At 50.3% G+C, this 25127-nt stretch overlaps 3 protein-coding genes across 8 annotated transcripts; 2 read left to right on the top strand and 1 right to left on the bottom strand.

The window, feature by feature from the left end:
- Positions 1 to 1169: 1169 nt before the first annotated feature.
- Positions 1170 to 4540, top strand: SDR39U1 (short chain dehydrogenase/reductase family 39U member 1). 2 transcript variants are annotated; one of them, XM_061157900.1, is made up of 6 exons: positions 1170 to 1271; positions 1583 to 1689; positions 1779 to 1861; positions 2256 to 2377; positions 3376 to 3519; positions 3788 to 4540. In XM_061157900.1, the coding sequence occupies exons 1-6, from the start codon at positions 1256 to 1258 to the stop codon at positions 4198 to 4200; spliced, it is 885 nt and encodes a 294-aa protein (XP_061013883.1). In that variant the 5' UTR covers positions 1170 to 1255; the 3' UTR covers positions 4201 to 4540. The 2 variants fall into 2 exon arrangements, with proteins under 2 accessions (XP_061013883.1, XP_061013884.1); XM_061157901.1 differs by lacking the exons at positions 1170 to 1271; positions 1583 to 1689; positions 2256 to 2377 and having other exon boundaries at positions 1780 to 1861.
- A 1318-nt stretch (positions 4541 to 5858) lies between these two features.
- Positions 5859 to 14605, bottom strand: KHNYN (KH and NYN domain containing). Of its 2 annotated transcripts, none has more exons than XM_061157898.1 (8): positions 14450 to 14605; positions 13590 to 13810; positions 11667 to 12787; positions 11378 to 11508; positions 11195 to 11291; positions 8075 to 8182; positions 7765 to 7866; positions 5859 to 7313 (listed from the first exon to the last, which is right to left on the bottom strand). In XM_061157898.1, exons 2-8 carry the CDS (start codon positions 13788 to 13790, stop codon positions 7061 to 7063), a joined length of 2013 nt encoding a protein of 670 aa, XP_061013881.1. In that variant the 5' UTR covers positions 13791 to 13810; positions 14450 to 14605; the 3' UTR covers positions 5859 to 7060. The 2 variants fall into 2 exon arrangements, with proteins under 2 accessions (XP_061013881.1, XP_061013882.1); XM_061157899.1 differs by lacking the exon at positions 14450 to 14605 and adding an exon at positions 14213 to 14321.
- Positions 13776 to 25036, top strand: CBLN3 (cerebellin 3 precursor). Of its 4 annotated transcripts, none has more exons than XM_061157904.1 (4): positions 13776 to 14136; positions 15374 to 15914; positions 16196 to 16315; positions 16625 to 19486. In XM_061157904.1, exons 2-4 carry the CDS (start codon positions 15615 to 15617, stop codon positions 16820 to 16822), a joined length of 618 nt encoding a protein of 205 aa, XP_061013887.1. In that variant the 5' UTR covers positions 13776 to 14136; positions 15374 to 15614; the 3' UTR covers positions 16823 to 19486. The 4 variants fall into 4 exon arrangements, with proteins under 4 accessions (XP_061013887.1, XP_061013886.1, XP_061013888.1 ...); XM_061157903.1 differs by having other exon boundaries at positions 13776 to 14263; XM_061157905.1 differs by lacking the exon at positions 13776 to 14136 and adding an exon at positions 24954 to 25036 and having other exon boundaries at positions 14841 to 15914; positions 16625 to 16738.
- Positions 25037 to 25127: the final 91 nt, after the last annotated feature.

Raw genomic sequence — 25127 nt, 5'->3', positions numbered from 1 at the left:
AGGTGGACTCCGGGAGTTGGTGATGGACAGGGAAGCCTGGCGTGCTGCAGTTCATGGGGTCGCAAAGAGTCGGACACGACTGAGCGACTGACTTGAATTGAGGGACTGAACTGAACTGAACTGAAAGTCAACAGAGTTTTAGATATCCAAGAAGAGATATCTAATGGGAAGTTTTTATAGAATTCAGTACATCTCAGGCTCTCCTATGGTTCGCAGGTGATTTGGGAAGTCTTATTTTTAAAAATTGGTAACTGAGTTCCCAGAGATACATACCTGGGAGAAAGTGCAAAATGGGAAGAGATGAAGATCCTAGGCCCCAGCTTCGAGGAATATCAACATTTTAAGACCTGGAGGTACAGCAAACAACAGAGACTGAATAAAGAAAAGCAAAAGACCCAAACGAGAGTGAGACTTTTGTTGAGGCTGAGAAACAAGCATTTCCAAAGGGAGGGACGAGTCAGCAAGTATCCAGCAATACAGAGGTCAAGAAAAACGAAAACTAGGCATTAGTTTTGATGAGCGGGGCAGAGAATGCTAAAGGCAAAGCCAGCGGATGTGAAGTAGAAGTAGAGAACAGACCCCACTCTTTAAAGTTTAAAAGTTTGATTATGAAGACATTAGCAGAGGAAGAACAGTGCTGGAGAAGGATTATTTTAAGTAGAAGAGCACTTGAGGACGTTTAAATGCTGACAGCAAGGAGCTGGAACAGGCAGAAGAAAAGGTAAAATAATAGGCTGGGTAGAAAGAAATCCATTGTACCACTGGACAGATTCTCTTGGACTACTGATCTATCTAACTGAATGCTGCTGCTGCTGCTAAGTCGCCTCAGTCGTGTCCGACTCTGTGCGACCCCATAGACTGCAGCCCACCAGGCTCCGCCATCCCTGGGATTCTCCAGGCAAGAACACTGGAATAGACATACAGAATTCGGCGATTTGAGTAGCTTCGGGGTTTAGGTCAAAGGTTTTTTCTACGCTAAGATCTTCCCTCCTCCGCCTCTTCTCTTTGGCTCGTCCCCTCAGTCTACTCCCCGTCCCCGCCTCCTTGCCTGGTCCCAGCCACGCCTTGCAATGAAAAATACCGCCTTCTCTACGAAATCTTCCGGGTCGCCAGGCAGGGCCACGCCCAGCCCCAATCAGGCCCGCCCTACAACCGGAGCTCGCTTCCCGGAAAAACGCATGCGCAAAAGGCTATAGCGGCGTCCCAGTGGAGGCGCACTCTAAACCTTGCGCAGGCGCGTTAGGTCGTGGTCGCGATGAGAGTTCTTGTGGGTGAGGGAGGTCCGGAAGGGGGTGGGGGCGGGAGGGGGCATGTTTGTAAAAAGAAGATACACCCAGAAATTGAGGGCTTAGGAGACTGTTTCTGAGAGAGGGCACCGTCTCGTACACAGGCTACCTGGCCTTTGCCTCCAAGCCCTAGGGGCCGAATCTCCCTAGACCCTGTGTTTCACCCTGCACGCATCGCGGGGAGGGGGCAAGGAGGGGAGAAGGCTGAAGTCAGATGGGAGGGAACCAGAGAAGGGGGCCACATGCGGGACGGAAGGCCCCCCCGGGAGGATAAACACCTCGCATTTTCTGATCAGGTGGCGGGACGGGCTTCATTGGGACAGCCCTAACCCAGCTGCTCAAGGCCAGGGGCCACGAAGTGACGTCGATCTCCCGAAAGCCAGGGCCAGGTCGGATCACGTGGGTACGTCCATATTCTGGAGACATGGAAAGAAGGCTTAGTTGGGTGGCGCCGAGCGAGGCCTCGAGGCCACTGTGTGCTTTCTCCCACAGGATGAGCTCACGACGTCGGGGTTGCCCCGCTGCGATGCTGCAGTCAACCTGGCAGGAGAGAACATCCTCAACCCTCTCCGCAGGTCAGCCGGGCCCTGAAGCTGACATTCTTAAGAGCAGAGGGCCAGTTCTGATGGGAACTTGTGAGCTGTGGAGATTGGGGCTGGCAGATGGAGAACTCAACCCATATTCCGAACTGCTCGTTCCCTCACCCTCTCTCCACACTCACTTGCCCTGTTTCCCACTCAGTCAGTGGACCTTACTCCCCATTCAGGATGCCCCAAGTACCTGTGCCTTTTCCCTCTACAGGAGAGATGGACCGTTTCTCTAAGCGACAATGAGGGCTTTACTAGGCGTGGATATAGATGGGCTCCAGGGAAAGAGGGAAGGAAGGGTATGTGCATGTATTTAGTGGTATTTTATTCCCCCATGTTTCTCCTATGATTGAGCATGCATGCACACATGTTTCCCCTGCAGGTGGAATGCAGCCTTTCAAAAAGAAGTTCTCAGCAGCCGCCTGGAGACCACCCAAACGCTGGCTGGAGCCATAGCCAAGGCCCCAGAACCCCCCCAGGCCTGGGTCTTAGTCACAGGTGTAGGTACGCCCCCCCACATCACCAGCCCTTAGACTAGCCCGGGAAAGGAGGCAGTCCAGTGAGGGGTAGCTCAGGCTGCAGAGTGCTGGTCTTTTCTGGGCACAAGCTCTACCTAGGCCCTCATTCCACACATATTTCTCCTGACTTTTGTGTACTTTCACTGAGAAATGGGGACCTCAGAGAAACTGAGAGGAGTGGCACTGCTCCCAGTGCCTGAGAAAGCCCCACCTACTCCCAGGTCCCTTATTTCTCATAGCAGAGAGCTTTAGGAACAGAATTGTCAGTTTTTGTATTTTGCCTCTGGGACCAAATTTACACACACACACATGTTTAGTCACTCAGTTGTATCCCACTTTTTGTAATCCCACAGACTGTAGCCTGCCAGGTTCCTCTGTCCATGGGATTCTCCAGGCAAGAATACTGGAGTGGCCATTCCCTTCTCCAGGGCATTATCCCAATCCAGGGGTTTAACCCACGTCTCTTGCGTTACAGGCAGATTGTTTACCACTGAGCCATCAGGGTAGATATATATATCTACACACACACATATACTATATACACTATATATACATATACGCTAGTCACTATTCTAAGTGCTTTGCACATATTCCACATAATCCTCACAAGAAACCTATGTGATAGGTATTATTCCTTTTTTAAAGATGTAAAAATTCTGCACAGAGAGGTTATGTAATTTGCCTAAAGTAACAATAATTTTGGAGCTGAGATTAAAACTCAGGCAGCCTGGCACTGAAAGTCTTTGTTCTTAGCTTCTGCACTCTGGCGGTCTCAGCTTAGCCCTCTAATGAAAGATAAGAATGACTCCAAGGCAGGAACAGGTCAGCTCATGAAGAAGTTGTAGGGGAAAATATCCATGGCTCTGACTACCCATGGAGAGATTCCCAAGGTGCCAAGGAGGGTGAGGTAAGGGGAGCCTTGACTGCAAAGGACCAGATGGGACAAAGGACACCCAGGGCAAACCAGTGCTGTTCCACCGGCAGCTTACTACCAGCCCAGCCTGACTGCGGAGTACGATGAGGACAGCCCAGGAGGGGATTTCGACTTTTTTTCCAACCTCGTAACTAAATGGGAAGCTGCAGCCAGGCTTCCTGGAGATTCTACACGCCAGGTGGTGGTGCGCTCTGGTGAGAACAAGGGGTCTGGGTAGCAGACGGGGTTGGAATGTCTTCATGGAGGGGCTAGGGATAAGGGAAGCTGAGCTCACAGGAGATGCCACCACTTCTGGCTGACCTGCAGGTGGGAGGACGGATATCCCAAAGAGAGCCAGAGCCCTCACCTGCCACAGAGCAGAGTCAGTATAGGTGAAGGGTGATGAAGGGAAAGCAGAGAGGAACAGTGGGGGTGCCTGGAGGTCTAGGGGTCTCCCTGTACCATCCTTCTTGCCTGCTCTAGGGGTTGTGCTGGGCCGTGGAGGCGGTGCCATTGGTCATATGCTGTTGCCTTTCCGTCTGGGCCTGGGGGGCCCCATTGGTTCAGGCCACCAGTTCTTCCCCTGGATTCACATCAGAGACTTGGCGGGAATCCTGGCCCATGCCCTTGAAACAAGCCATGTGCAGGGGATCCTGAACGGAGTGGCTCCCGCCTCCTCCACTACCAATGCTGAGTTTGCCCGGGCCTTGGGTGCAGCCCTGGGCCGCCCAGCCTTCATCCCTCTCCCCAGTGCCGTGGTACAAGCTATCTTTGGGCAAGAACGTGCCGTCATGCTGCTGGAGGGCCAGAAGGTGGTCCCACGGCGGACACTGGCTGCTGGCTACCAGTATTCTTTCCCAGAGCTGGGAGCCGCCTTGAAGGAAATCATAGCCTAAACGGGGAGGCTCAAGGCAGGGCCTGAGGCCTGTTCCTCAGCAGGGGCTTACTGGTGAGAGACTGCATAAGCTCAGGTTCTCCTCGAGACTGAAAGCTATCTGGTTCTTAAGCCCTCTTTCTTGCTCACTGTCCCACTGCCCCACCTTATTTAAATAACTGAGAGATTTCTGCTATTTCAGGGTTACAGTCGCATTATGTTGGGACCTTAACTTCTTCAACTTCTTATAGATAAATATCCAAGTTTGGTCTCCTTGTGTGTCCTGTTCCTGCCCCATTTCTCCTCCTTGGTATTCAGAGAATGTTTTGCAGTTTAGGCAATAAAGACAAATTAACTGACTAGCTTCAGCTCATCTCTTTGTTCTAGATTCTCCTGAAATTTATTTCAAGGAATGTCATCCAAGATGACCCTTTCCTTTACGTGGAGTTTTGAAAATGGTAACAGGCAACATCTCCCTTCTTGATCTCTTGACTGCCAAGAGAGCTGGCAACAAATTTGAGGCACAAGGTTATAACAAAGGTAGAAGTGAGAAGGCAAGAGGAACAGTGATCCATTTCCAGTGGGCTCTGTGGTCATCCTGCACACTTCCTTGTTCACACAATGCTGATACCAGCAGGGGAAGAAACAAGGCCAGAGTCTAGGACAGCCTCTGGTCTGTCACTGGACAGTGGTGAATTGATAAACAACCACACACCAGCCTGTTCATCAAGCTGCAGCAGGACAAAGCTGTGCAAAGCTTAGGGCTGTCAGTAGCCAAGGACCTGCCTCTCATCTCAGGCCACTTCAGTCAACCAGAGGGCAGACGTTACCTCAAGCCCACTGCACATCCACCAGCATTGAAAGTGAAAGGTACAAGGAACCTATCAAAAACTACAAACTCAAACATTTTGGGGGAAAAGAGTCCCAAGTATTCATCAAGCACCATCTCCCTCTATCAACCCTGATTTCTGCCAGAGTTTGACTAGAAGTAATTCCCCTAGCCCCCAATTCAGACCATGTTAACCAATTTCGTTTCTTCTGAGGGGACCGTGGGTTGTCTTTGAATCAGTCACCGCCCCAACTAGTCTCTCCCCAGTACGACTGCCCCCAGCCCTGCTCAGTGGGGTACACCTCACCCATGGGGGTGGGGTGGCAACACTGGGCCCCAAAGACCTCCTCCATCATTCACCTCCACATGCTAGTTGCTGGTATGAGAATCTCAGGTGATTTCAACTCCCTGTATCACTCAGGCAGCAGAAGTCAGAGCCTAAAAAGAGAGCCTTGTCCAGGGATTTGCTACAGGGCTCAGAGAGCACTGAAGCCAGAGGCACCTGTCCTACTTCTTTATCTGGTCTTGGACGCTAGGAAGTTGCCCGGCTCTGTACTGTTCCTGAGGGAATGACTGGCCTCAAAGAAGCGTATTTAGGGCTGCACTAAAGGAAGGGCTGACTAGTACTGGCTATGAATGAATGTGCTACCTCGGAGGTCGTAGATTCCCTGGCACGGGAGGACCTCAAGCAGATACAGGACAATGACATGTAGGAACCAAGGTGGACAGAGAAAGTCCTGAGGTGACAGCAGTTGGTCCGACTCTGATTCTTCCGTTTTCGTTTTCCAGATTAGTTCCTCTAGGTACAACCTCTATAAACCCTTCCCATCCGCATACACGCACACATGGAGCAGAAGTGGGATTCACTTTATGCGACATAACTGTTCTGTAGAGAAAATGCTAGGGTCAGGTCACGTGGTCATTGTCCTCACAGAACATGGCTTCATCAGCTTGGTGACTGCTCCGCGCTCGAGCAAGTGCGTTAACCAGAGACTGGGACTATCCAACACATTCGTTCATCTGTAAACAAACACCTGGATGCAACAGGAGAGCTGCCATTGAGAGGAACAAACCCTGAGAGTTTACTGGTAATGCAGTCACCCTAATTACCTGTTCTGTAAATGTGGATTGGGCGGGGAGGGTTGCCCAAAAGGGACGCAGCCATTACAGGGCACATTATACTGAGGATGCAGTGTTAAAATCCAGGACGCAGGCCCTGGGGACAGAGGACCCTCAGCTCTCTGAAAGTGAGGTTCTGGTTAAGAAGCCTGTGCAACCACAGACAGACACACCTGAGACTTGGTCCAAGTACCTTTCGTCCAAAGGGTTTTCCTCCACCTTCTCATCTCTCCTCCCAACAGGCGTTTTTACCCCCGACTTGTAGGCAGAAGTAAAGACCAAGATCAGTCAAGGGCACAGGCAGGCACAGCTGAGACCAGAAGCCAAGTCTCCCTCTGCCTTCTCCACCAGCTCGCTGCTGCCCCACTGTGACCCAGACCCCGGAACATGAGCCTTTCCAGGGGCCAGCATTCCCTTTGCTGCACCCAGGAGCCCAGCCAGGCCTGGGAAGCGTTCCTGTCCTCTGGCCTTCAGAGCAGCAGCCACAGGAGGAAAGGCTCAGCTTCCCGGCCACCTGTTCTCCCTTCCCCTCCCACCTACCCTAGCCTAGCCTCCACCCCCAGCTTGGCATGGAGGAGGGGCCAGCAGTCCCAGTCTCCGGCATCCACCCCTTGCAGCAGCCCCCGCTCCCTACAGAAACCCTGCATAAGGCAAGGTTGAGAAATTAAGGCTTAGAAGAACCTCCTGAGAGCTGGTCGAGGTCCTGACTCAAGATGAGATCAGGTCACGTCACGGACCTGTCCCCAAAGTGCTCCACACAAGAGCATTCCTCACGTACGGATGCTCCTCCTCAGAACCTCTGACACAGAGCACCAACTCGAGGTGGGGGGGGGTGGACTGGGGCAGGGTGTGAGCAGCAGAGGGACCCTCAGGATGAGCTGAACTGGGTAAGACTGGAGCTGAGCAGGGGGGCGGCCACTCAGACAGGTGAGGCTCAAAAGTTGAGACTAAGCAGGGCCTCAGAGAGCTGGTTGATGTCCCGGCAGTACGGCTCACGCTGCAGGATGAAGTCCACCTTGTGATCCTGGCCCCAGAACACCTCCAGCAGTTGGCGCCGGAGCCGCTCTGTCTCCCGCGTCTTCCGAATGCCACCATTGCCTTTGTCCTCTTCTTTTCTCCCCTGCTGCTGATGACTGTGTTCTGTGACGCCCCTGGCAGAAGGCTGAGGCTTAGAAGACCCCGGTGCCCTGGGAAGAAGCAGAGAGAACAGAATGAGCTGAGAAGCATCCTAGAGTGAGCGAGCCTGAAGTTCTAGAAACTGACCTCCGAGTGGCAGTATCAACCCTCTTCTGCAGGGAAGATGGATGGTTCCTTTGGAACCGGATGGTCAATCTCGCTTTAGTCTAATAATTACTTTCTGTCCAGCAGAGGGCGTACTCAATGCAACCAGCTATGAGTAAAAGCAACCATTTACCAAATAACTCCGTCCAACACACTGATCAGGGAAAACAGGAAGCGGGAGCTTCCTTCCCAGCCTGAAGAGTCTGTGTCAGGATTCCTTGGGCCAGAGTCCAGGCAACCTGAACTACTATAGAATAAAGCTGGCCTGGATTGAGTCATTTTTTCACCCGACTCTCCAGGCCTGCTAGGCCCCTGCAGAGCAAGAGCAGGGCTGCCTAGGAGACTGCAGGGCATTACCTGACCGGTTTCTTCAGGAACTCATCCAAGGTGGGGCCATTTCGCCCCAGGGGGTCATCCGGCACCATGAAGAGGTTTCCCACAAAGGTGAAGGGCAGCAGGCTGGATGGGCACAGAGAATGTGTGGTCACAGAGGGGCCCTTGCCCACTGCCCGGACAGCTAAGACCAACACCATCAGAAGCTGCCGGCTACCATCCTTCGCAAAGTGGTGTCAGCCCCTTCCCAGAGTCCTCACCCGGTGGCAGATCAGAGCTGGTTCTAGAGAAAGGTCTGAGTCTGTGCCCTGTTCTCAGGGGAGGGCTCCCTCACCGCTCTCTGATGATTGCCATCCACTTCTCAGACTCCTCTGCCAGGTCCCGGAACTGGTCGTTGGAGACAATGATCCCGTCGGTCTCTTCAGCCAGCTTCACCATGAACCTGTCTCAAAAACCACAGCAGCCATATTGGGATTCAACAAGGTCCCAACCCCAGAGCACTTGATCGACACCCATGACGCACTTCTAGTGATGGAGATCTGGCCCCTCACCTTGAACCAGCCACCAGATGACTGACTGGATACAGGCGCCATGGGTTAGGAAGAAAACAAAGATGAACCCTTCCATGTCTCCCAAGAGCAACCCCTCCAGTCACCACAACCCTCCACAACACTCTGTGCCTTGTCAATATGAGACAGAAAGACCTAGCCCTTGCTCTGTCTTCTTCCCCACTCCCCCTGAATCAGTCACAGATCCCTCATGCGCCTCCCCTGAGGCCTTCCACTCTGCTTCCTTCATTTCCAGTCCTGCCATTACCACCTGAGCTACTTGGACAACGCAACTGAGGTACTACTGCATAGCCTCCTGATAAGGGGGTCTCCTGCCCCCAGCAGTTTACCACCTCCAGCCTCTCCTCCCCTGAGAGGACATGCTCTTCCCCTACACAAAAGTCTTCCAAACTTGCCCTTTATCCAGCAAATGTTTCCACATCCCAGGCTTGGCAGCTAAGGCCTAGCAACCAGCTCCAAGCCACTGTTAAGGCCTTATCTCCTCCCTCCCTCCCTAAGGCACTCACAGCTCCTGAAAAAAATCAATGATCAGATTTCACCCTTTTCTTCAAACATGCCCTGCGCTGTCTGATTTTCATGTTTCTCAAACTGTTCCCTTTATTCCCTCCATCTGGAAGGAAACCAGACCTAACTGATGAGAGGAATCTCAAGGGGAGCATCAAAAAAACAGATGCCTGGGCCCCATTTTATAATTCTGATTCCACAGGACTGGGGTAGAACTCACGAGATGAGTCCTTAACAGGTTTAGAAACCAAGAGATCCAATGCATCCAATATCCTTGTCAATCAGCAAAAACTCTCAAATCCTTCCCTTCCCACAAGACCCCAGCCAGAAGGGAGATCCCTTTCCTCTGAATTCTGTAGTGTTTGATTTACAGTTTCTTTGGGCTTTTTGAAGTGACGAATCGAGTCTTCCCTGATTCCTGCCTCCTTCGGTAGGCCAGACACCTAGTACCACACAGGCAGTCAGTATCTGAAAAACAGTGTGGTATAGCCTTGGTCGTTCAGTCGTGTCCAACTCTTTGTGACCACATGGACTGTAGCCTGCCACACTCCTCTGTCAGTGGGATTCTCCCATCAAGAATACTAGAGTGGGTAGCCATTCTCTTCTCCAGGGGATCTTACTGACTCAGGAATGGAACTTGGGTCTCCTGCATTTCAGGCAGATTCTTTACTGTCTGAGCCACCGGGGAAGCCCTAGTGTGGTATAGAGGGGACATTAATCAGGATTCAGTATGACAGATGTCTGGCTGAGCTTCTGTCTGGGAAACAAATTAAAGAGATAACATTATAAATATATATGGTATCATATAATACACAACATGTATTTTCAAATTAAAGATAATTGTACTATTATCACATTAGATCGTATGTTGTTCCACAGTATTCAGTAGGTCTGTGCTACATGTCACTGTGTTTTTCACTGTAACTAGGCAAAATACAAAATTTATATTGTACCTCTGCCTATCAGGACCTATACAACTGTACAGACACGTCTTCAAAATTTATTACAAGTGACTCAACCTTCAGTTTTAATTGTGTCAATGCTGGCATGTAAAGAAGGTTCTCTATTTCGGATAACCTGTGAAATCTAGGCATAAAACAGAACTGCATTGGGAGAACGTGAACTGTCTTTTTTGTAGAATACCTGTTAGGGAGTAAAAGCTAAGCATTTGAAAAAACAAAATATATAATCAGTACAGCTTGGGAACTCTTTTTTAATTTAAAACTGAGAATCCTAGAGAATAAAGAACTTACCACCATAATTTTTTCAAATTAGTTAGTTAGCTTTTAAAATCCACCCATGGGACTTCCCTGGTGGTCCAGTGGTTAAGAATACACCTTCCAATGCAGGGAATGAGGGTTCAGTCCCTGGTTGGGGGAACTAAGACCCCACATGCCACAACAAAGATCCAGTGCAGCCAAAGGGAGGGGAAAAAGTCTATTAAAAAAAATAATAATAAGTAAGATCCACCTGTCTCCCACACTGTGTACACCAGGGAGGACATGTGTCTTGTGTTCTTCAATTAAACCATCTAGCAGCTTTAAGTTCTCGGTCTTCCTTTGCCACGTCATAGCCTTTGCCAAGAGAATTAACTACTCCGACCCACTGTCTCCAGTTCTGTACAATGGAGATAAGACACGCTGCCACACTTGACTGAGTCTGTGAAAAACTAAAGAATATCACTGTCCTCCAGCAGAGCACCTTGAGTGAGGCAAGCACATACCTTAGCTTCTTTTGACATTCATAAGGAGGATGAATGAATGGAAGAGGAACTTGAGACAAAGAGGTTAATCCACTAAGAGAATCCACAATGACTACGCAAGGAAACTCAGATTCAGACCTTCAAATTCTAAGACCATTGATCTTTCACTGATCTTCTTTTAAATACCATGTTTTGTACAGCCGTATTATGCATGGAATCCATTCTTTATTTATCATTATTTGGATCGTTTACTCTGGTTTTTCCAGAAGGTTGGAGAATTTCTCTATGTGTTTGGACATCTAGGTTGTAAGAGGCATTTGTCAGCTAGCTATTCCTATCACCGGCTTTCCCATGTCTCCATTAAACCAGTGTTTTCTAGATGGTAAGGTACTACCATCTAGAAAATAGTACCATTAAGATGGTACTATTAATATAAATACGAAGCATCCTTTAGTTTGATAAGTGAAAAAGTGAAGGATGAAACAGAGTTGTCCACCATCCATCTCATCCTGTCTGCAGGGCAGGTTTACCTCCCCAATCATAGGGGCACATGGAGAAGTGGCCCTTTTCCCCACGACTCAAGTCTTACAGTGTGAAGGGGCCAGAGCTTCTGTCTCCCCCTCAGTCTCCCACCAGGCTCCCTGAATGTCGAGTCTGTGGATAAGAGAGAAGCAAGTACCTGTCATCATAGGAGGAGATCCTCTTGCCATCCAAGACCCGGGAGGGTGTGAGGGAGAGCAGGCTGAGGGAATACAGCTTATGCAGGAAGTGACCCTCTAGAGAAACAGAGGAGCACACTGGGGTTACCCCCGAGGTGAACACGGGGCCCATCCACAGACACAAGAGACCAGGCCCAACTCACCTCTGACCTTGGAGTCCTTACTGAAACGCCACTGAGGCACAAAGACAGTTATGTCGCGGTGGCCTCGGTCCCAGAAGTACTGCACGGCAATGGCAATGCCCCGGCTGGAGAAGTAGTGCTGGAGGCCGTGCCTGCAGTGGGAAGGGGTCAGCACTCAAGGGCCCTAGAGTGGAGGCCTGGCAGCCTGGCTGGACTGCCCGCCGCTTGGCACATGTCCCCAAGATGAACACAACTGCCCATCTCTACCTCATCCCCCTCCCTGGGACCCTCAGCCCCACCAGGTACTCACACCATGGCCACGTTGCTGCCATCGATGACAATATGGCGGAGGTCTGGCTTGCCCGGCACGTTAGCAAGGCACAGCGTGAAAGGGTCTTGGAGAGCCTCCTGGAAACGCTGTGTGCCAGTCACCAGGTTGCCCCCCCGGGTGCCTCGTTTCCACGGAGACCCCCGGCCTCGAGCCACAACCAGCTGCTTGTCTGCCCGGTCTCCGCGGTCCCCCCGGTCCCCACAGTGCCACGGGGGTTCAGGCGCAGGTGGGGGGCTGGGCACTCTTGGAGGTGAGGCTTCCCCATTATGGAGCCGCTGGAGGAGGGAGGCTCCCCGGAGCTGAGATGCCCTCTGATAGAGGCCCTGGGTACCAGGAGGCTGGCCCTGGACCCCAAGCCTTCCTCTTTCTTGGGGAACTCCCTCCTTCCCCAGGGCCTTCCCCTTTAGAGGCCCTGCCTGCCCGGCCTCTCCTCCTCCTGACTGTGGCCTGAAGGCCACTAGTCTCTCCCAGGTCTCTTCCCCGAGCCACGCCTTCAACCCCAAATCCATCTCCCTGGCACCACCCGGCTTTGTTCCCTCCTTCTCCACGGCATGTCTCTCTCCCCTTGACTCTTGCCACCCTGTAGGTCCCGTGTCCAGAGACACTCCACTGTCACCCAGGGGAGTCCTGACTCCCTGCTGCTGAGCGCCCAGCGGACCTGGGACGCCCCACCCCCAGGATGGGAATGCTTGGGGCCCCTGACCCCGGGATGCCTCCTGCACCAGGCTCAGCAGCTCCTCCTGGATGGCCTGGGGCAGCTGCAGCAGGGCCTCTGTGTGGGCATCCCCCCTGGCCTGCAGCAGGGCAGAGAACTCTCTCGGCACTCCAGCACCCTGAGAGGCTCCAGGGGATGGCCCCAGACGAAAGTCCCAGCTCAGCCGCTCTACCAGCTCCTCCACTCGACTCTGGACCATGACGAAGGCCTCAGTCAGGCCACTGACCATCAGGGAGCCGGGCACTCCCGGCACCAAGTGGGCAGATGTGCTCCAAGTCAGGCAATCAAGGAAGAAGCCCTGGGCTCCCAGAAAGATGCAGTGCAGTTTGGGTGGGTAGTGGATTTCATTCTGTATCTCCGGGCTACAGAGACCCTTCAGGTACTCCTGGGGGAAAAGGGAGGGAAGGGAAGTAGGAAGAAAAAGGAGATTGCTGGAATCTTAAATGGTCCGATAGCCCCTGCAGGCCCACTGCTGTCTCCTGAGCTCCAGGATGCCTGGGCAGAGAAATGGAGCCCTATAGATCCTGAAAAAGGTGGGGATTAAAAGAGGATAGAGAAACTCACTTTTTCTCTTTTCAGGTGACAACCTGGGGCTGAATTTCCATTTAGAACTCAAGATATTGTTGGTTAAAAGGCCGTCTCTTCTAAACATTTATGTGTGTGTACGTATGTTGCATATTTCCATCACAACGATCATCAACACTAACTTTTACAAAAGTCATGCATTATGCCTTACGTGCTTTATCTCATTCACAGCAAGTTCAGTGAGGTGGATACTGTTATTATTCATACTTTAAAGATAAGGAAACTGAAACTAGGACTACAAGGATAGTATTCAGTGGTGGTGCCTTACTGGAAGCCCTGACTAACTCCAGAGGAAGCAATGTGGCCTCCCACCACACAGTGAATTCCTTGGTGGGGCCTGCTTGCCCAACCAGATTATCTCTGTTCTCCCAAAGAGTACAAACTGATTTGACCTGAATCACTTATTTCCAAGCCCTGGCAGAACCTGGGTCATTACAGCAGAAATGAAACCAAAACTATGGACAGAGAACGTGCAAGTTCCTCAAAGCTCAGGGCCAGTGAGACAAGCAAGAAGTGAAGATCCTCCCCAGCCCCTCCTCTCTCCTGCCTCCACGGGGGAGGGAGTCATTGCTTCCCCGGAAGGGTCAAGGAGAGGCATTCACCTTGGCTCTGCTGGCGTTCTCTTTGGGGCCCTCCAGCTGCAGCCAGATGTGAGGGTTCTCAGGACAGTCCTTCGGAAGGACGCTCATCCCCACCCTGAAGATGCGCTCCACGTGGGGCAGCTGCTCCCGCACCGTGTCCTCGGCCTCCGCAGACACCGCAAAGCGGTCAGGGGACTGGGAGCCGGCCCCCCAGGTAGGCATGGCTGCTTGGCCGCCCAACCCTGGAAAGAGGGAAAGCAGCTCAGAGCCTTGATGTCCCCTCAGCCCAAATCTTGGTCTCCTAGCCTAACCAGCTATCAACAGGTCGCACCTAGTTATCAAACCTGTAAACAACCCAGGAGGTAACCAAAACTTCAGTTTAGTTGAAACAGGGAGGGAATGTCAGATTATCTGGACACGGGGGCCTTCTCCCTGGAGACGAAGTCACGGATAAACAAGACTGTCTATCTGGGATGGCCGTGTGGCCTTTGGAAAATGACGACCACGGCCCTCAGCAGGAACCGGGAGGAGGATCCAGCTGGGTCTGGAGGCCAGAAGGAGTGGACAGGTGACGAAAGAGCCCTTCTCCTCCAGGTCTCTGCAACCTCCGGGTCCAAGACGGCCTCTTAGAGATGAATCCTCACCAGGGCTTGAACTGGGTTCTCCTCTGGGGTCCCTCGTCGGCCATTTCCGAGGTTCTGGCCACTCCCACCCCTCCCCCTCCCTCTGCTGCCCCCCTCGGTCGCGCCACGCGCCCCACGCTGGGCCGAGGGGCCGAGCCGGGCCCCGCCCACGGCCGCTGGCGGCTGCCGCCCCCCGCCTGCGCTCGGCACTGCGCCCTCTGGCTCCCGCAGCCCGGGCGCGGGGGAGAGCGCGCCTACCCGCCTCGCCGCCCGCTGCAGCCTCGGTCCCGCCGGCGCCGCTCGGTGCCCGCCGGCCCCAGCTTCGCCCGCGCCCCCGGCCCAGGGAAGAAGGGCGGGGGGCCCGAGTCGGGGCGGGCCTTTCCGATTCCTCACCCAACGGGGACCTCTCTTCCCCACATCACAAACAGTTTTTTGAGTCACTTCCTGGCCGGGGGCGGAGTCAGCTGGGCCCCTCCCGGGGCTGGGCCAGCACCGAGCCGCGAAGCGCGCCCCCGCCCCCGCCAGCCGCCAGCAGCCAGCTGCTCCCCGCCCCCGGCCCGAGCCCCGGCCGCGGCCCCGGCCCTGGCCCCAATCGGGGCCCCGCCCCCGGCCCCGCCCCCGGCCGGCCCGCCCCGCCCCGCCCCCTCGCCCGCCGTGGCTGCAAGCCTGCCGGGTCAGTGCTCCTCGCGCTCCTCGGAGTTGAGTCGCTCCGCGCAGTTGTTTCTCAGGAATGAGGAACCACTTCATGGAGAGATGGAGGTGAAGAGGGCCTTAAAGGGACGAATGCAGTCCCTTCGGATAACAATATAGAAGACCAGGGAAAGAAAAAGACTGGCCCAGGGTCACAGGATAGTGACACCCTTGACCCAAGCACTTTCCACCAAAACAGTTAGGGGGAAAACACAAGAACATTCCCTTTCTTCCAACAGTGGAAAAGATACTGCTAAGAGGGCTGCTGACTTGTGAAGGATTTTGAAGAGGGGAGGAGTGAAGAGGAAGGGAATGTCACAGATATGCGGGCACACACACACACACACACACACACACGTGCACTCACAATCTTACACCCATGTTCTCTGTGGTCCCAGTTCCAGCCTGCAGTGCTCTCCGGAGGGGGCTGCCCTGGGGTTCTGGTTTCAGCCCTCCTGTCTGGCTGTCTCATTTCTCCTCTCCCTCCCAAAGCCCAACTGCTGTTATTTTGTGCCCGGCCAAGGAGGAGGGAACTGCAGTGACAGCAGGAGTGAGAGGCAGGACAGAGTCGTGGGGCATGGAGACGGATGGAGAGAGACGCCAAGACCAGGTGACCAGGAGTCCCAGAGAGAGCGCTGAGAAGCAGGTTGAGGGGTGGTGAGAGCCTGTGGGAGAGGCGGGAAGAACCAAGGAGCAGAAAGAGAAGGTTTGTGGGTCACAGAGCCACTCAGCCATGCTGGGAACAAAGCGACCCTGGCCGCCACGTCCCTCCCTCAGCCTGGGGTTGCCTTTGGCCCTCACACTTCTGGCCCTGAGGGCCGGGTGGGCCCAGGAGGGGACAGAGCCAGTCCTCCTGGAAGGCGAGTGCCTGGTGGTCTGTGAGCCCGGCAGAGCTGCTGCAGGAGGGCCAGGGGGAGCAGCCCTGGGAGAGGCGCCCCCTGGAAGAGTGGCATTTGCTGCAGTCCGCAGCCACCACCACGAGCCCGCAGGGGAGATCAGCAATGGCACCAGTGGAGCCATCTACTTCGACCAGGTAATGCCCCTACCCTGCAAAGACCTGGAATCACCGTCCAAACCCACTCTGCTGCTAAGGAAATGGCCCTGCTGTGGGGCCCGCTGCCCGTCTGCTTTCCCTTCACTCCCACCATACCTTCCTTCCCTTTCTCATCATTTCTTTTCAATCTGTTCATTCTTCCTGTTTAGTCTACTTACCACCCCTTCCTTTCCTTACTCACTGCCCCTTCCCCCAATGCCGTGGCTTCTCGGAGCCCCAGGCATCCCCTAGCCCCACTCAGCAGGGTCTGCTTCCCACAGGTCCTGGTGAACGAGGGAGGTGGCTTTGACCGCACCTCTGGCTCCTTCGTGGCCCCTGTGCGGGGCGTCTACAGCTTCCGATTCCATGTGGTGAAGGTGTACAACCGCCAAACTGTCCAGGTGACCTGAACCCTAGGCCCTGTCCCATTCCTGGCTCAAGAGGGGAAGGGAGGAGGGGACCACAGGGGACCCCCAGGCAGACCTCCATTAACCTACATCCTGGAGGGCCAGGAGCAAGTGGGGGCAGGGCCTGCTTAGCAGAGACTATCAAGGAGGCACAGAGTCCAGTGCTGGCCACCTCTCAGCCATCCAGGAGGGCGCACTGAGCCCCAGGTTCCAGAGTGTCTCTCTGGGGCTAGAGTAAAGGAGGGGAGTGGAGTTCCTGGGGTGAGGGCCAGGGAGAGGTGCTAACTGGATTCCCCTCCCCAGGTGAGCCTGATGCTGAACACATGGCCTGTCGTCTCGGCCTTTGCCAACGATCCAGATGTGACCCGGGAGGCGGCCACCAGCTCTGTGCTGCTGCCCCTGGACCCTGGAGACCGGGTATCTCTGCGCCTGCGTAGAGGGAACCTGCTGGGTGGCTGGAAATATTCAAGCTTCTCTGGCTTCCTTATTTTCCCACTCTGAGGACTCAAGCCTTTCAAGGATGGAAGCCTAGCCCCTGACCTTTGCCCTCTGCCCTCTGCCCCAGAAGTAGTGTCTTTAAGGCAGGAGAGAGATGCCCTCTGGCTGCATTTTTATTCCACTTGCTTGCATGGGACCCTGTGCCAGACATCCAAGGTGAGGAGTAGAGCTCTGGTGTCTCAGGACCTGCCCTTCTTACTCCACCCCCACAATTGCCCCCCCAGCCTCCCACTGCAGTCCTCAGATCAGGGCAGGGTTTGGCAGGTAGGGAGACCTGTGCTACTTTGCAGACTCTGCTCTTTCTCTCCCCCACCCCCCCACCCCTGCTTCCTGCTTGGTGCTATTTGGGAACAGGTGGTTCAGGTGAGCCTGACAGGCCCCTGCATGGGACCAGATGGGCCAGCCTTAGCATACCCAGCAGGCTCCTTCCTGTGAGGAGTGCCAGCATCACAGGCAGGTCTCAGCCATTGCAGTCAGAAGCTGAGCCAGCACTGTGTGGGCCAGGGCAGGAGGGAGGCTCAGCCACTAGCAGAAGTGTAGGGAAGGCGGCAGAACAGCTGAGAGCCCGTGACTGGTGCAGCAGGAAGGGGGCATGCACCCAGCCTGAACACAGTACACACTTTCCATGTACACTGGGGCAGCCAGTAGACGGTGAACCCAGGCATCTATTTGTGGCAGATCCCAGATGGACTCTGGCCCTCACCTCTCCACCCAAGACATGGGGTGTGTATGTTTGCTTTGGCTGAGAGCAGGTATACAGAGCTTCTTTTGGCAGCTGGAGATAGAGGTGGGTCACACACAGGCCAGGGTAGGTCTCCAGGCATGGAACACATCAGTGACTGTGGCTGCCTCCTAGCGTTGCTCTACCTTTATAGTCTGAAGTTCGATCACTTCATGCTCTGACCACCACCTCCTTCCTCCCAGCTCTCTTACTGACCTTCACTGTTCCTATTTCACACATCCCACAACCTCTCTTCTTTCTCCTGATTTATGGCATCTTATCCTCCTTCTCAGACTTCCTGTTACCTTGGGTTCCATGGTGCATCTCTTCAACCACTCTCCTGCCAGTGTTATAAACTTTGTCTCACCTCTCTGTCCCATTGGCCCAGCATGGATGACCCTATCAGTAAAGTAATTAGAGAATGATGGTCGGTGAGATGCTATAGGATCGCTAAAGAGAGAAGATGCTGTTTCAGCTAGGTTCCGGGATTACAGGATACAAGAAGATATGTTGTAGAGACAATAAATGTAAAATTGTATGTTAGAGTCAAATAAAAAAGGATTTGGTAGTGCTTGAGTTAAATAGGAAATACCAATGTGAAGTTGTGGTTTTCCAAAAGAAATTACTTTTTCAAACTTTATCACTAAAGTAGCGTGAAACAACATCAGGGAAAAATCTGACGTGCATTCTTAGCACCTGGATCTTTGCCTCAAATATTATTCACCTTTAAAGGGATTCAGGCTCCCTCAGAGAATAGTTCCATGCCATGAATAACTCTAGGCCTTGAACCTACTGGTGAAGATGAAAAGCAAAGATTTTTTTTTTTAATGAATAGGGTAGATCTATGAAGGCAAAGGAGCCAATTTTAATAGGCTTCCACAAATTGACCTTTGTGGAATTTGTGACAATTTGATGATCAAAAGGAAAATAATATAGTTAATTGGAATAAGGTGAATTTTTAAAATCCACAACTCTGTTGTGATTTTCAAAAAGAAAAAAGCAACTATACAAGGTGCAAAAATGTAGTTAATATACTGAGTGAAGAAGTATGACCATAATAGGATATTTTTAGTTAATTTTGATAAGTAGAAGAGTATAAATGTAGCAGATATTATATTTATTCATAAGGCACATTTATTTTCCTTATCTGCATAAGTAGGGATGGGTGGATCAAGAGCGCTCTGAGTAATTCCAGAAAAAATTGGAACTGCACCAAAAATGAAAGAGATTGATTGGCACCATCTGGTCATATATTACAACTAGGAAGGAAGAAATTCCAGCAGTGTGTTACATGATGATGAATTAGTCAAACATCCAAAAGATAACTGCTCACTGCTCAAACATGATCCTTCATTTCTTGGGAAAGAAAGCCTCTATACTACCCTACTAATTATAATCAGATTACAGTAACAATAAAACCCAAAATAATACTGGCTTAAACAAAATGGTAGATTATTTCTGCCTCACATAGGAGAATCTGCAAATAAAGAGTCCCGGAGTGGATGGCAGTTGTATGATCATCACAGCCCAATTTCCTTTCTTGCTGTTCCACCGCCTTTAGCATATCACCTTCTGACCCAAGATGTCTCTTTGAGCTCCAGTCATTACATCAGCCTTACAGTCCCCAGGAAGGAGGAAGGAAGGACACACCCATTTCCTTTAAAAGAAGCTTTCTGAGAGGTACATCCAAAAATTCTGATTGCATCTCATTGGCTAGAATTTTGTCATATATACCCACATCGGGTAGGGGTGGAAAGGCTAGAAAATAAGTCCTTATTCCAGACAACCATATCCAGCTAAATGTCAGGAGTTATATAATAAGAAAAAAGGGGAGATTGGATATTGGGGAAAACAGCAATATTGGGGGTATTGGGGGAGTTTGTAAAAATGTAAATGAGCTAAATAAATTTGTAAATGATGCCAGTAAAGTTATTGTGTTAGTTTTCTATTGCCCTGTAACAACTACCACAAAGTTAGTGTCTTAACACACTTTGACTGATTTATTATCTCACAGTTTCTATAGGTCAGAAGTCCAGCAAAGCATGACTGGATTCTCTGCTCGGGATTTCATTAGGTCATGTAGGCAGGGCTGCCATCTTTACTGAACTGAAAGAATCCATTCCCAAGCTCATTTAGAATTCAGTTCCTCATAGTTGTAGGATTGAGTTTCCTACCCATCAATCTCTGGGCCAAAAAGGTCAGGCCAAGTACTTCTCACAGTACTTCTCTGACCTACCCTTAGGTTATGTCTCTGACTTTAAAAATTCTCTAACTTTAATGGCTCATATGATAAGGTTGGGCCCACACAGATAATCCAGGAAATCTCTGTATTTTAAGACCTTTAACTTTAATTACATAGAAAATGTCCCTTTACCATTAAACACAGGAGGTTTGGGTGCGGACATCTTTGGGACATCTGCATGTTATAATCATTACACTTAAACATGAAATAATTTAAAGAGAAAGTATCCAGTTACATTACACTAATTTGTGGGGAAAGTGTGGACTTGAAAAGTTCCAGTGATGTATAAGATAAACACTGGCTCATATTTTCATCATCTTAGAAGGTCAAGTAGTTCCCAAGTCCCAACCAAGAATTCAGAATTAATGATAATAATTAATAATTTGATTAACAATTCAAAACATCATCTCACTGAGATAATATTCTTCTATTGGATATCTAAATTCAATAATTGGTCTGAATTGAGATAATGTCCTCTTGGGTTTACAAACCCAGTTTTATAATGAGTGTAAGTGTAAAAAAGTTTATAATCCTTATACATGTGCTTTACCAAAATGTTTGAAGCATGTAGAGAAGCTGACATATTATAATGATGATTCTATTGAAATGTGTAGGAAGATTTAAATTTGCGATCAATGTTTAGATAATTTGATTTGCAAAATGTATAGATTTTGACTTGGTTATATAAATAGTGTTTAAATATATAGACAATTTTTGCATAAGTAGTTTTGTGAAGTAAATAAATTAGACAACAAATAAAGCACAGATGGTGGCTAGTGTTCCTCTTCAGGCACAAAAATCTCCTAGGACTTTAAGGAACCTAAGAATAGAATCCAACTGTCCACCTTCTCTACACCCACGCCCTGGCAGCTGATTGCTACAAAGAAAAGTCCTGCTGAAGGATATGCTATGGTTCTAAATCCATGGTCTCTAGCTGCCCCTGGTCCTCTATCCTCCCAGCAGTTCTTCTGTGGTTTTCTTTGCCAGCTTCTTTTCTCATCCTCCCCAGAATCCAGCTGAAGACTTCTGTTCTGTCCTTAAACCTCTTACTCCTCCAACTCTGCCCCCACCGCCCGCAGCAGACTCTTCACTCTGCTTCACTGAGAAAGCAGAAACCCCAGGAGAGACCCTCCCACCAGCATAAACAGAAACTCACCATCCTCCTCATCTCTCCTTCCTATCTGGCTCAGTAGAAGTCGTGTCCTTCTCTCCGTCAAGGCGGCTATCTCCATCCACCAGTCGTGGATTCTGTTTCTTGCAAACATAGCCTTTTCTTTTCCTCTCCTCCCTCCTGTAGGTTCGATGTCTCCCTCCCCTCTTCCTCCTTCTGTTTAGCTGTTAAATAGACTCAAATCTCTTAAATCTAAAACAGAAAGAGATGGATGTGGAAACAGTGGTAGACGTGTAGTTACCCTCAGCTTTATACGCTAGTGAGCGTCACCTCTCCTCCCCTTTAGAGCCAGATATCTATGTGCACAGGTTGCTCACCCCTTAAGTCAACTGTGGCCTCTGCTGCTCTATCTGAACTGCCCTCAGCTGGTCACTCAGGACTCCTGCGTCACTAATGTCACTATCGTCTAGTCCTCTGTCACTCAGGCTCTCCCTAACATTTGACCCTGTTGGCCACCCGCTCCTTCTAGAAGCACTCCCCTGCCCCCACTTCCCTGACTGCACACGCTCTGGCCTCTCCCTCCAACTCTGTTGAAGCCTTTTTCAGGCTCCTGTACCCCGGCCCATCTCCTAAATGTCAGTTTCTCTCGAGGTTCTGTCATAGAAATCCTCTTGTCCTGACACAATCTCAAAAGCAGGAGTCTCCATCTGACTCGTTGTGGAACTTCCACTTTTTTTTTTATCTCCAGAACCTCCCTCCTAAATCTCAGACTTGTACATTGCCTATCCCACCTTAAAGTAAACCTGCTAAAATTAGTCTTTCATCCCTAAATCTGTTTCCTCCTTTATTCTCTGTGTCCAAAAATGGACCATCCCTATTGCCCCAAGGAAATACCAGCCACAATCCTTCCTCCCTCTCCCACAATCCCCATCCAGTCACTCAGCTCCATCAGTTCCATCCATTGTTTCCCACCCATCCTGGCTCAAACTACTGAAATCCCAGGTAGAGTTCTAGGAAAGCTTCCTAACTGGCCCCTTGGCCTTTAGTGAATCCGTTCTTCACTCTGGGGTTGCCATAGTGATCTAGTTAAAAGAACTTCACTGCCTTAAAGCCCTTTAGGGGATTGTGGGGGAAGGGCGAGGGTCTAGGATCAAATCCATATTCCTTAATGAGATATTTTTAGGTCCTTTGCAATCCAGATACTGCAATCTCCTTTGATTCATTTTTCGCCATCTACAGGAATGTAGAAACTTACAAAATAGCACCATTTATTAAGCTGAGGGAAAATGGCACCCCTTATTTGTTGGGGGACATGTAGCTGGTACATTAAATTAAGGATATGCAGATTATGATCTGCTAAATGAGGAGGCACAAGCCACCACATAGGATCAGCAAGTAACTTCCTCGGTTGCCCAGCTGGGGAAGTAAAAACCTGCAGTCGTTTTGCTTGAAGGTACAGTACAATCCACAAAGGAAGTAAAATTGAAAGACTTATTACTTACAGATCCCAGAAACCAGGAGCAGGGAAAGGGAGGCGGCGAGCAAGGGGAAGGGCAGTGCTCTGACCCCGTTCACATGTGAACAGGCTAGCAAGAGCGTATTATATAGAAGGTGGTTGGGGCTCAGGTCACTAACTTTACACAGGTTCAACTCTAAATGGTCATTTTCCAAGGTACCCCAGGAAAAGCAAGTGGTAATTTGGGACAGGAATCCTAAACTCAAGTCCTTATCCAAATGTCCAGACTCTGGGTCATTATACTGTAAAATGCCTAAACAGCAACTCGAAATAGCTTTTTTTCTCATTATGGCTCAGAAATCAAGGGCATGACATTTGAGTCAAAATTGATCAGGGCCAAGAGAATTGTTCTTGGATCCAACTAAGTAGACCAGCTCTGTTTTAATTTGTAAATTGTCTTAATCTGGACCAAACTGAAATGGAGAAATCTTAGTATACATTATACGAATGTATATTACTAGAATACATTAACAAAAGATGGAGAGGCCATAGATTAGTGGGGAGAAAGTAACTCTAGCAACAAAATGAATATACTTGTGTGACAAACAGTGAACATGGTGGTGAAGGTGGTGGGCATTGGAGCCTCTCACTTAGTAGCTGCACATGACCTTCGGCAAATTATTCAACTTCCCTTTGCCTTATTATCTTCCTCTACAAAACAGAGGAAACATTGTATCTATCCCACAGGATTGGAAAGCACTGACCAAGTATCTAATATATGTAAGTTACTGTTACCATAGGAACTAAGAAACAAGTCAAAACTGATGCATGTCCCAAGGATTCTTGGACAATCTTTTTACAGTGGGTAGGATTTTTGTATTGTTTTATTGTTGCCATTTACCTGTTATAATGCTTCTTTCTTTCAGATGTGTTTACTTCTACCCAGAAACACAAGGATATCATAAAGAGTCCCTAGGAAAACACAGTAAAGCAAGGCTTAGGGGGTGCCCATCTCACCAGATAGTTATGTATTTAAAAAAAATTTTTTATTGTAGTTTAGTTAATTTACAATGTTATGTTAGTAATTTAAGTACTTTTTAATGTGATACAGTATAGAATGTTCTCTATATTTTGTTTATATCTGGGACTGTCTGTTGGCTTTGTAATTTCTGTGGTTGAGACTTGGGAAACTCAGCTGCCCGTGCCCAAAATGAGAAAAGGAAATTGTGATGGTATAAAGGAGAGAAGCAGTGACTAGTGGTCTGCAGTGTCCACAGTGGTCAACTGTGGAACCATCTTCTTTATTTGCTCCTCTAAAAATAGGGGGAATCTCAAATCAGATTCTTGTAAATTGTTCAACAGCAAAGAAGGGAAATCTCACCAACAGGAGGCTTATAAGCCGATGTGTGTAAAATAGGAGTATTGCTTAAAGTTTTCTTGAATAGAAAGTAGTGATTTTGCCAAGCCCCTTCTGGATCAACTTCCTCTTAGGGGTTATGAACCTTTCTCTTGCTGCCCCGTCCTAAGAGCACATGCGTTATTTTCAGAGAAGGGGGTCAGGGAAGACAAGACCCCTCTGGATCATGTGTGAGCGGAGGCTTCAGGCTCCTGTGCTGTGGGCTCCTACACCACGCTACTTCCCTTACCACTCTGCACTGTATTTGCTTGTTGAAATGCCTCCCTGACCTGGCAGTGGGCCCCAAAGGGGCAGAGACCATGCCACTCCCATTGCCTCCACTCACTCCGCACTAGACAGGGCCTGGCACACAGTAGATGCTCTATAAATACCACGTGGGCCGGGGAGTTCTCAGGAAGGACGGTTCCTTCCTGCCCCTCGATCCCCCCACCAGTGCTGAGTGGACAAGTGAGAAGAGCAGCAAGAAGCAGACACCTGAAGTGTGGAAGCTTGGCCAGGGTTAGGAAGGTCTCTGAGCCTGAGGGGCAATAACAGCCAGTGTTCTAGGACAGGAAGAAGAGAAATATGAGCTATGTAATTGCCTTTGTCTGTTGTGGCTGCTATAACAAAAACAACAGAAATTCAGTTTTCACAGCTCTGGAAGCTAGACGTTCAAGATCAAGGGGCTGGCAAATCAGGTGTCTAATAAGAGCCCACTTCCTCACTTGCAGATGACCATCTGCTCTTTGTATCCTCAAGTGGTGGAGAGAGGAGCTCCAATTTCTTTCTCTTCTTACAAGAACACTAATCTCATCTTGGGGGCTCCACCCTCATTACCGTATCTAAACCTTATTACCTCCTCCTCGAAGCCCCACACCCTAATGCCATCTCACTAAGGGTTGAGATTTCAACTTATAAATCTAAGGGGACACAAACACCCAGTCCATCCCAGTGATTAAGGCTTACTCCATACCCCGCACCACAGGAGCCAATCTTTGCATGGATTATTTCATAAGATCCTTGCACCACACGTAATTTAGAAATTGTTAGCCTGCACTAGACAGATGGGGAGACCAAGACTTCAGGAGAAGACCACATAGGTTGCAGCCATGGAGTCAGTATTCAAACCTAGTTCTACTGTGTTTCTGACATAGCCAAGTTGGTTCAGTATGGATGCCATTCTTACACCAGCCTTCATTCATCTTCAGTCCCACCTGCTCAGCTGTGTCCGACTCTTTGTGACCCCGTGGACTGTAGCCCGCTAGGCTCCTCTGTCCGTGGAATTTTCCAGGCAAGAACACTGGAGTGGGTTGCCATTTCCTTCTCCAGGGGATCTTCTCCACCCAGGTCTCCTGCATTGCAAATGGATTCTTTACCATCTG

The sequence above is a fragment of the Dama dama genome, chromosome 12 (assembly GCF_033118175.1).
Source record: "Dama dama isolate Ldn47 chromosome 12, ASM3311817v1, whole genome shotgun sequence".
In the NCBI taxonomy this organism is placed as follows: domain Eukaryota; kingdom Metazoa; phylum Chordata; class Mammalia; order Artiodactyla; family Cervidae; genus Dama; species Dama dama.
This window is presented reverse-complemented; position numbering and strand designations above follow the sequence as displayed.

Bases quoted from the DNA above. Each gene is read 5' to 3' on its own strand.
- KHNYN (XM_061157898.1), bottom strand. From the start codon at position 13,790: ATGCCTACCTGGGGGGCCGGCTCCCAGTCCCCTGACCGCTTTGCGGTG. The intron at 11,509-11,666 runs GTGAGTACCTGG...TTCCCACTGCAG, and splicing joins GGCAGCAACGTGGCCATGGT to GCACGGCCTCCAGCACTACT. The intron at 11,292-11,377 runs GTGAGTTGGGCC...CTGTTTCTCTAG, and splicing joins TAAGGACTCCAAGGTCAGAG to AGGGTCACTTCCTGCATAAG.
- CBLN3 (XM_061157904.1), top strand. From the start codon at position 15,615: ATGCTGGGAACAAAGCGACCCTGGCCGCCACGTCCCTCCCTCAGCCTG. The intron at 15,915-16,195 runs GTAATGCCCCTA...TGCTTCCCACAG, and splicing joins GAGCCATCTACTTCGACCAG to GTCCTGGTGAACGAGGGAGG. The intron at 16,316-16,624 runs GTGACCTGAACC...TCCCCTCCCCAG, and splicing joins ACAACCGCCAAACTGTCCAG to GTGAGCCTGATGCTGAACAC.
- SDR39U1 (XM_061157900.1), top strand. The intron at 1,862-2,255 runs GTCAGCCGGGCC...TTTCCCCTGCAG, and splicing joins ATCCTCAACCCTCTCCGCAG to GTGGAATGCAGCCTTTCAAA. The intron at 3,520-3,787 runs GTGAGAACAAGG...TGCCTGCTCTAG, and splicing joins CCAGGTGGTGGTGCGCTCTG to GGGTTGTGCTGGGCCGTGGA.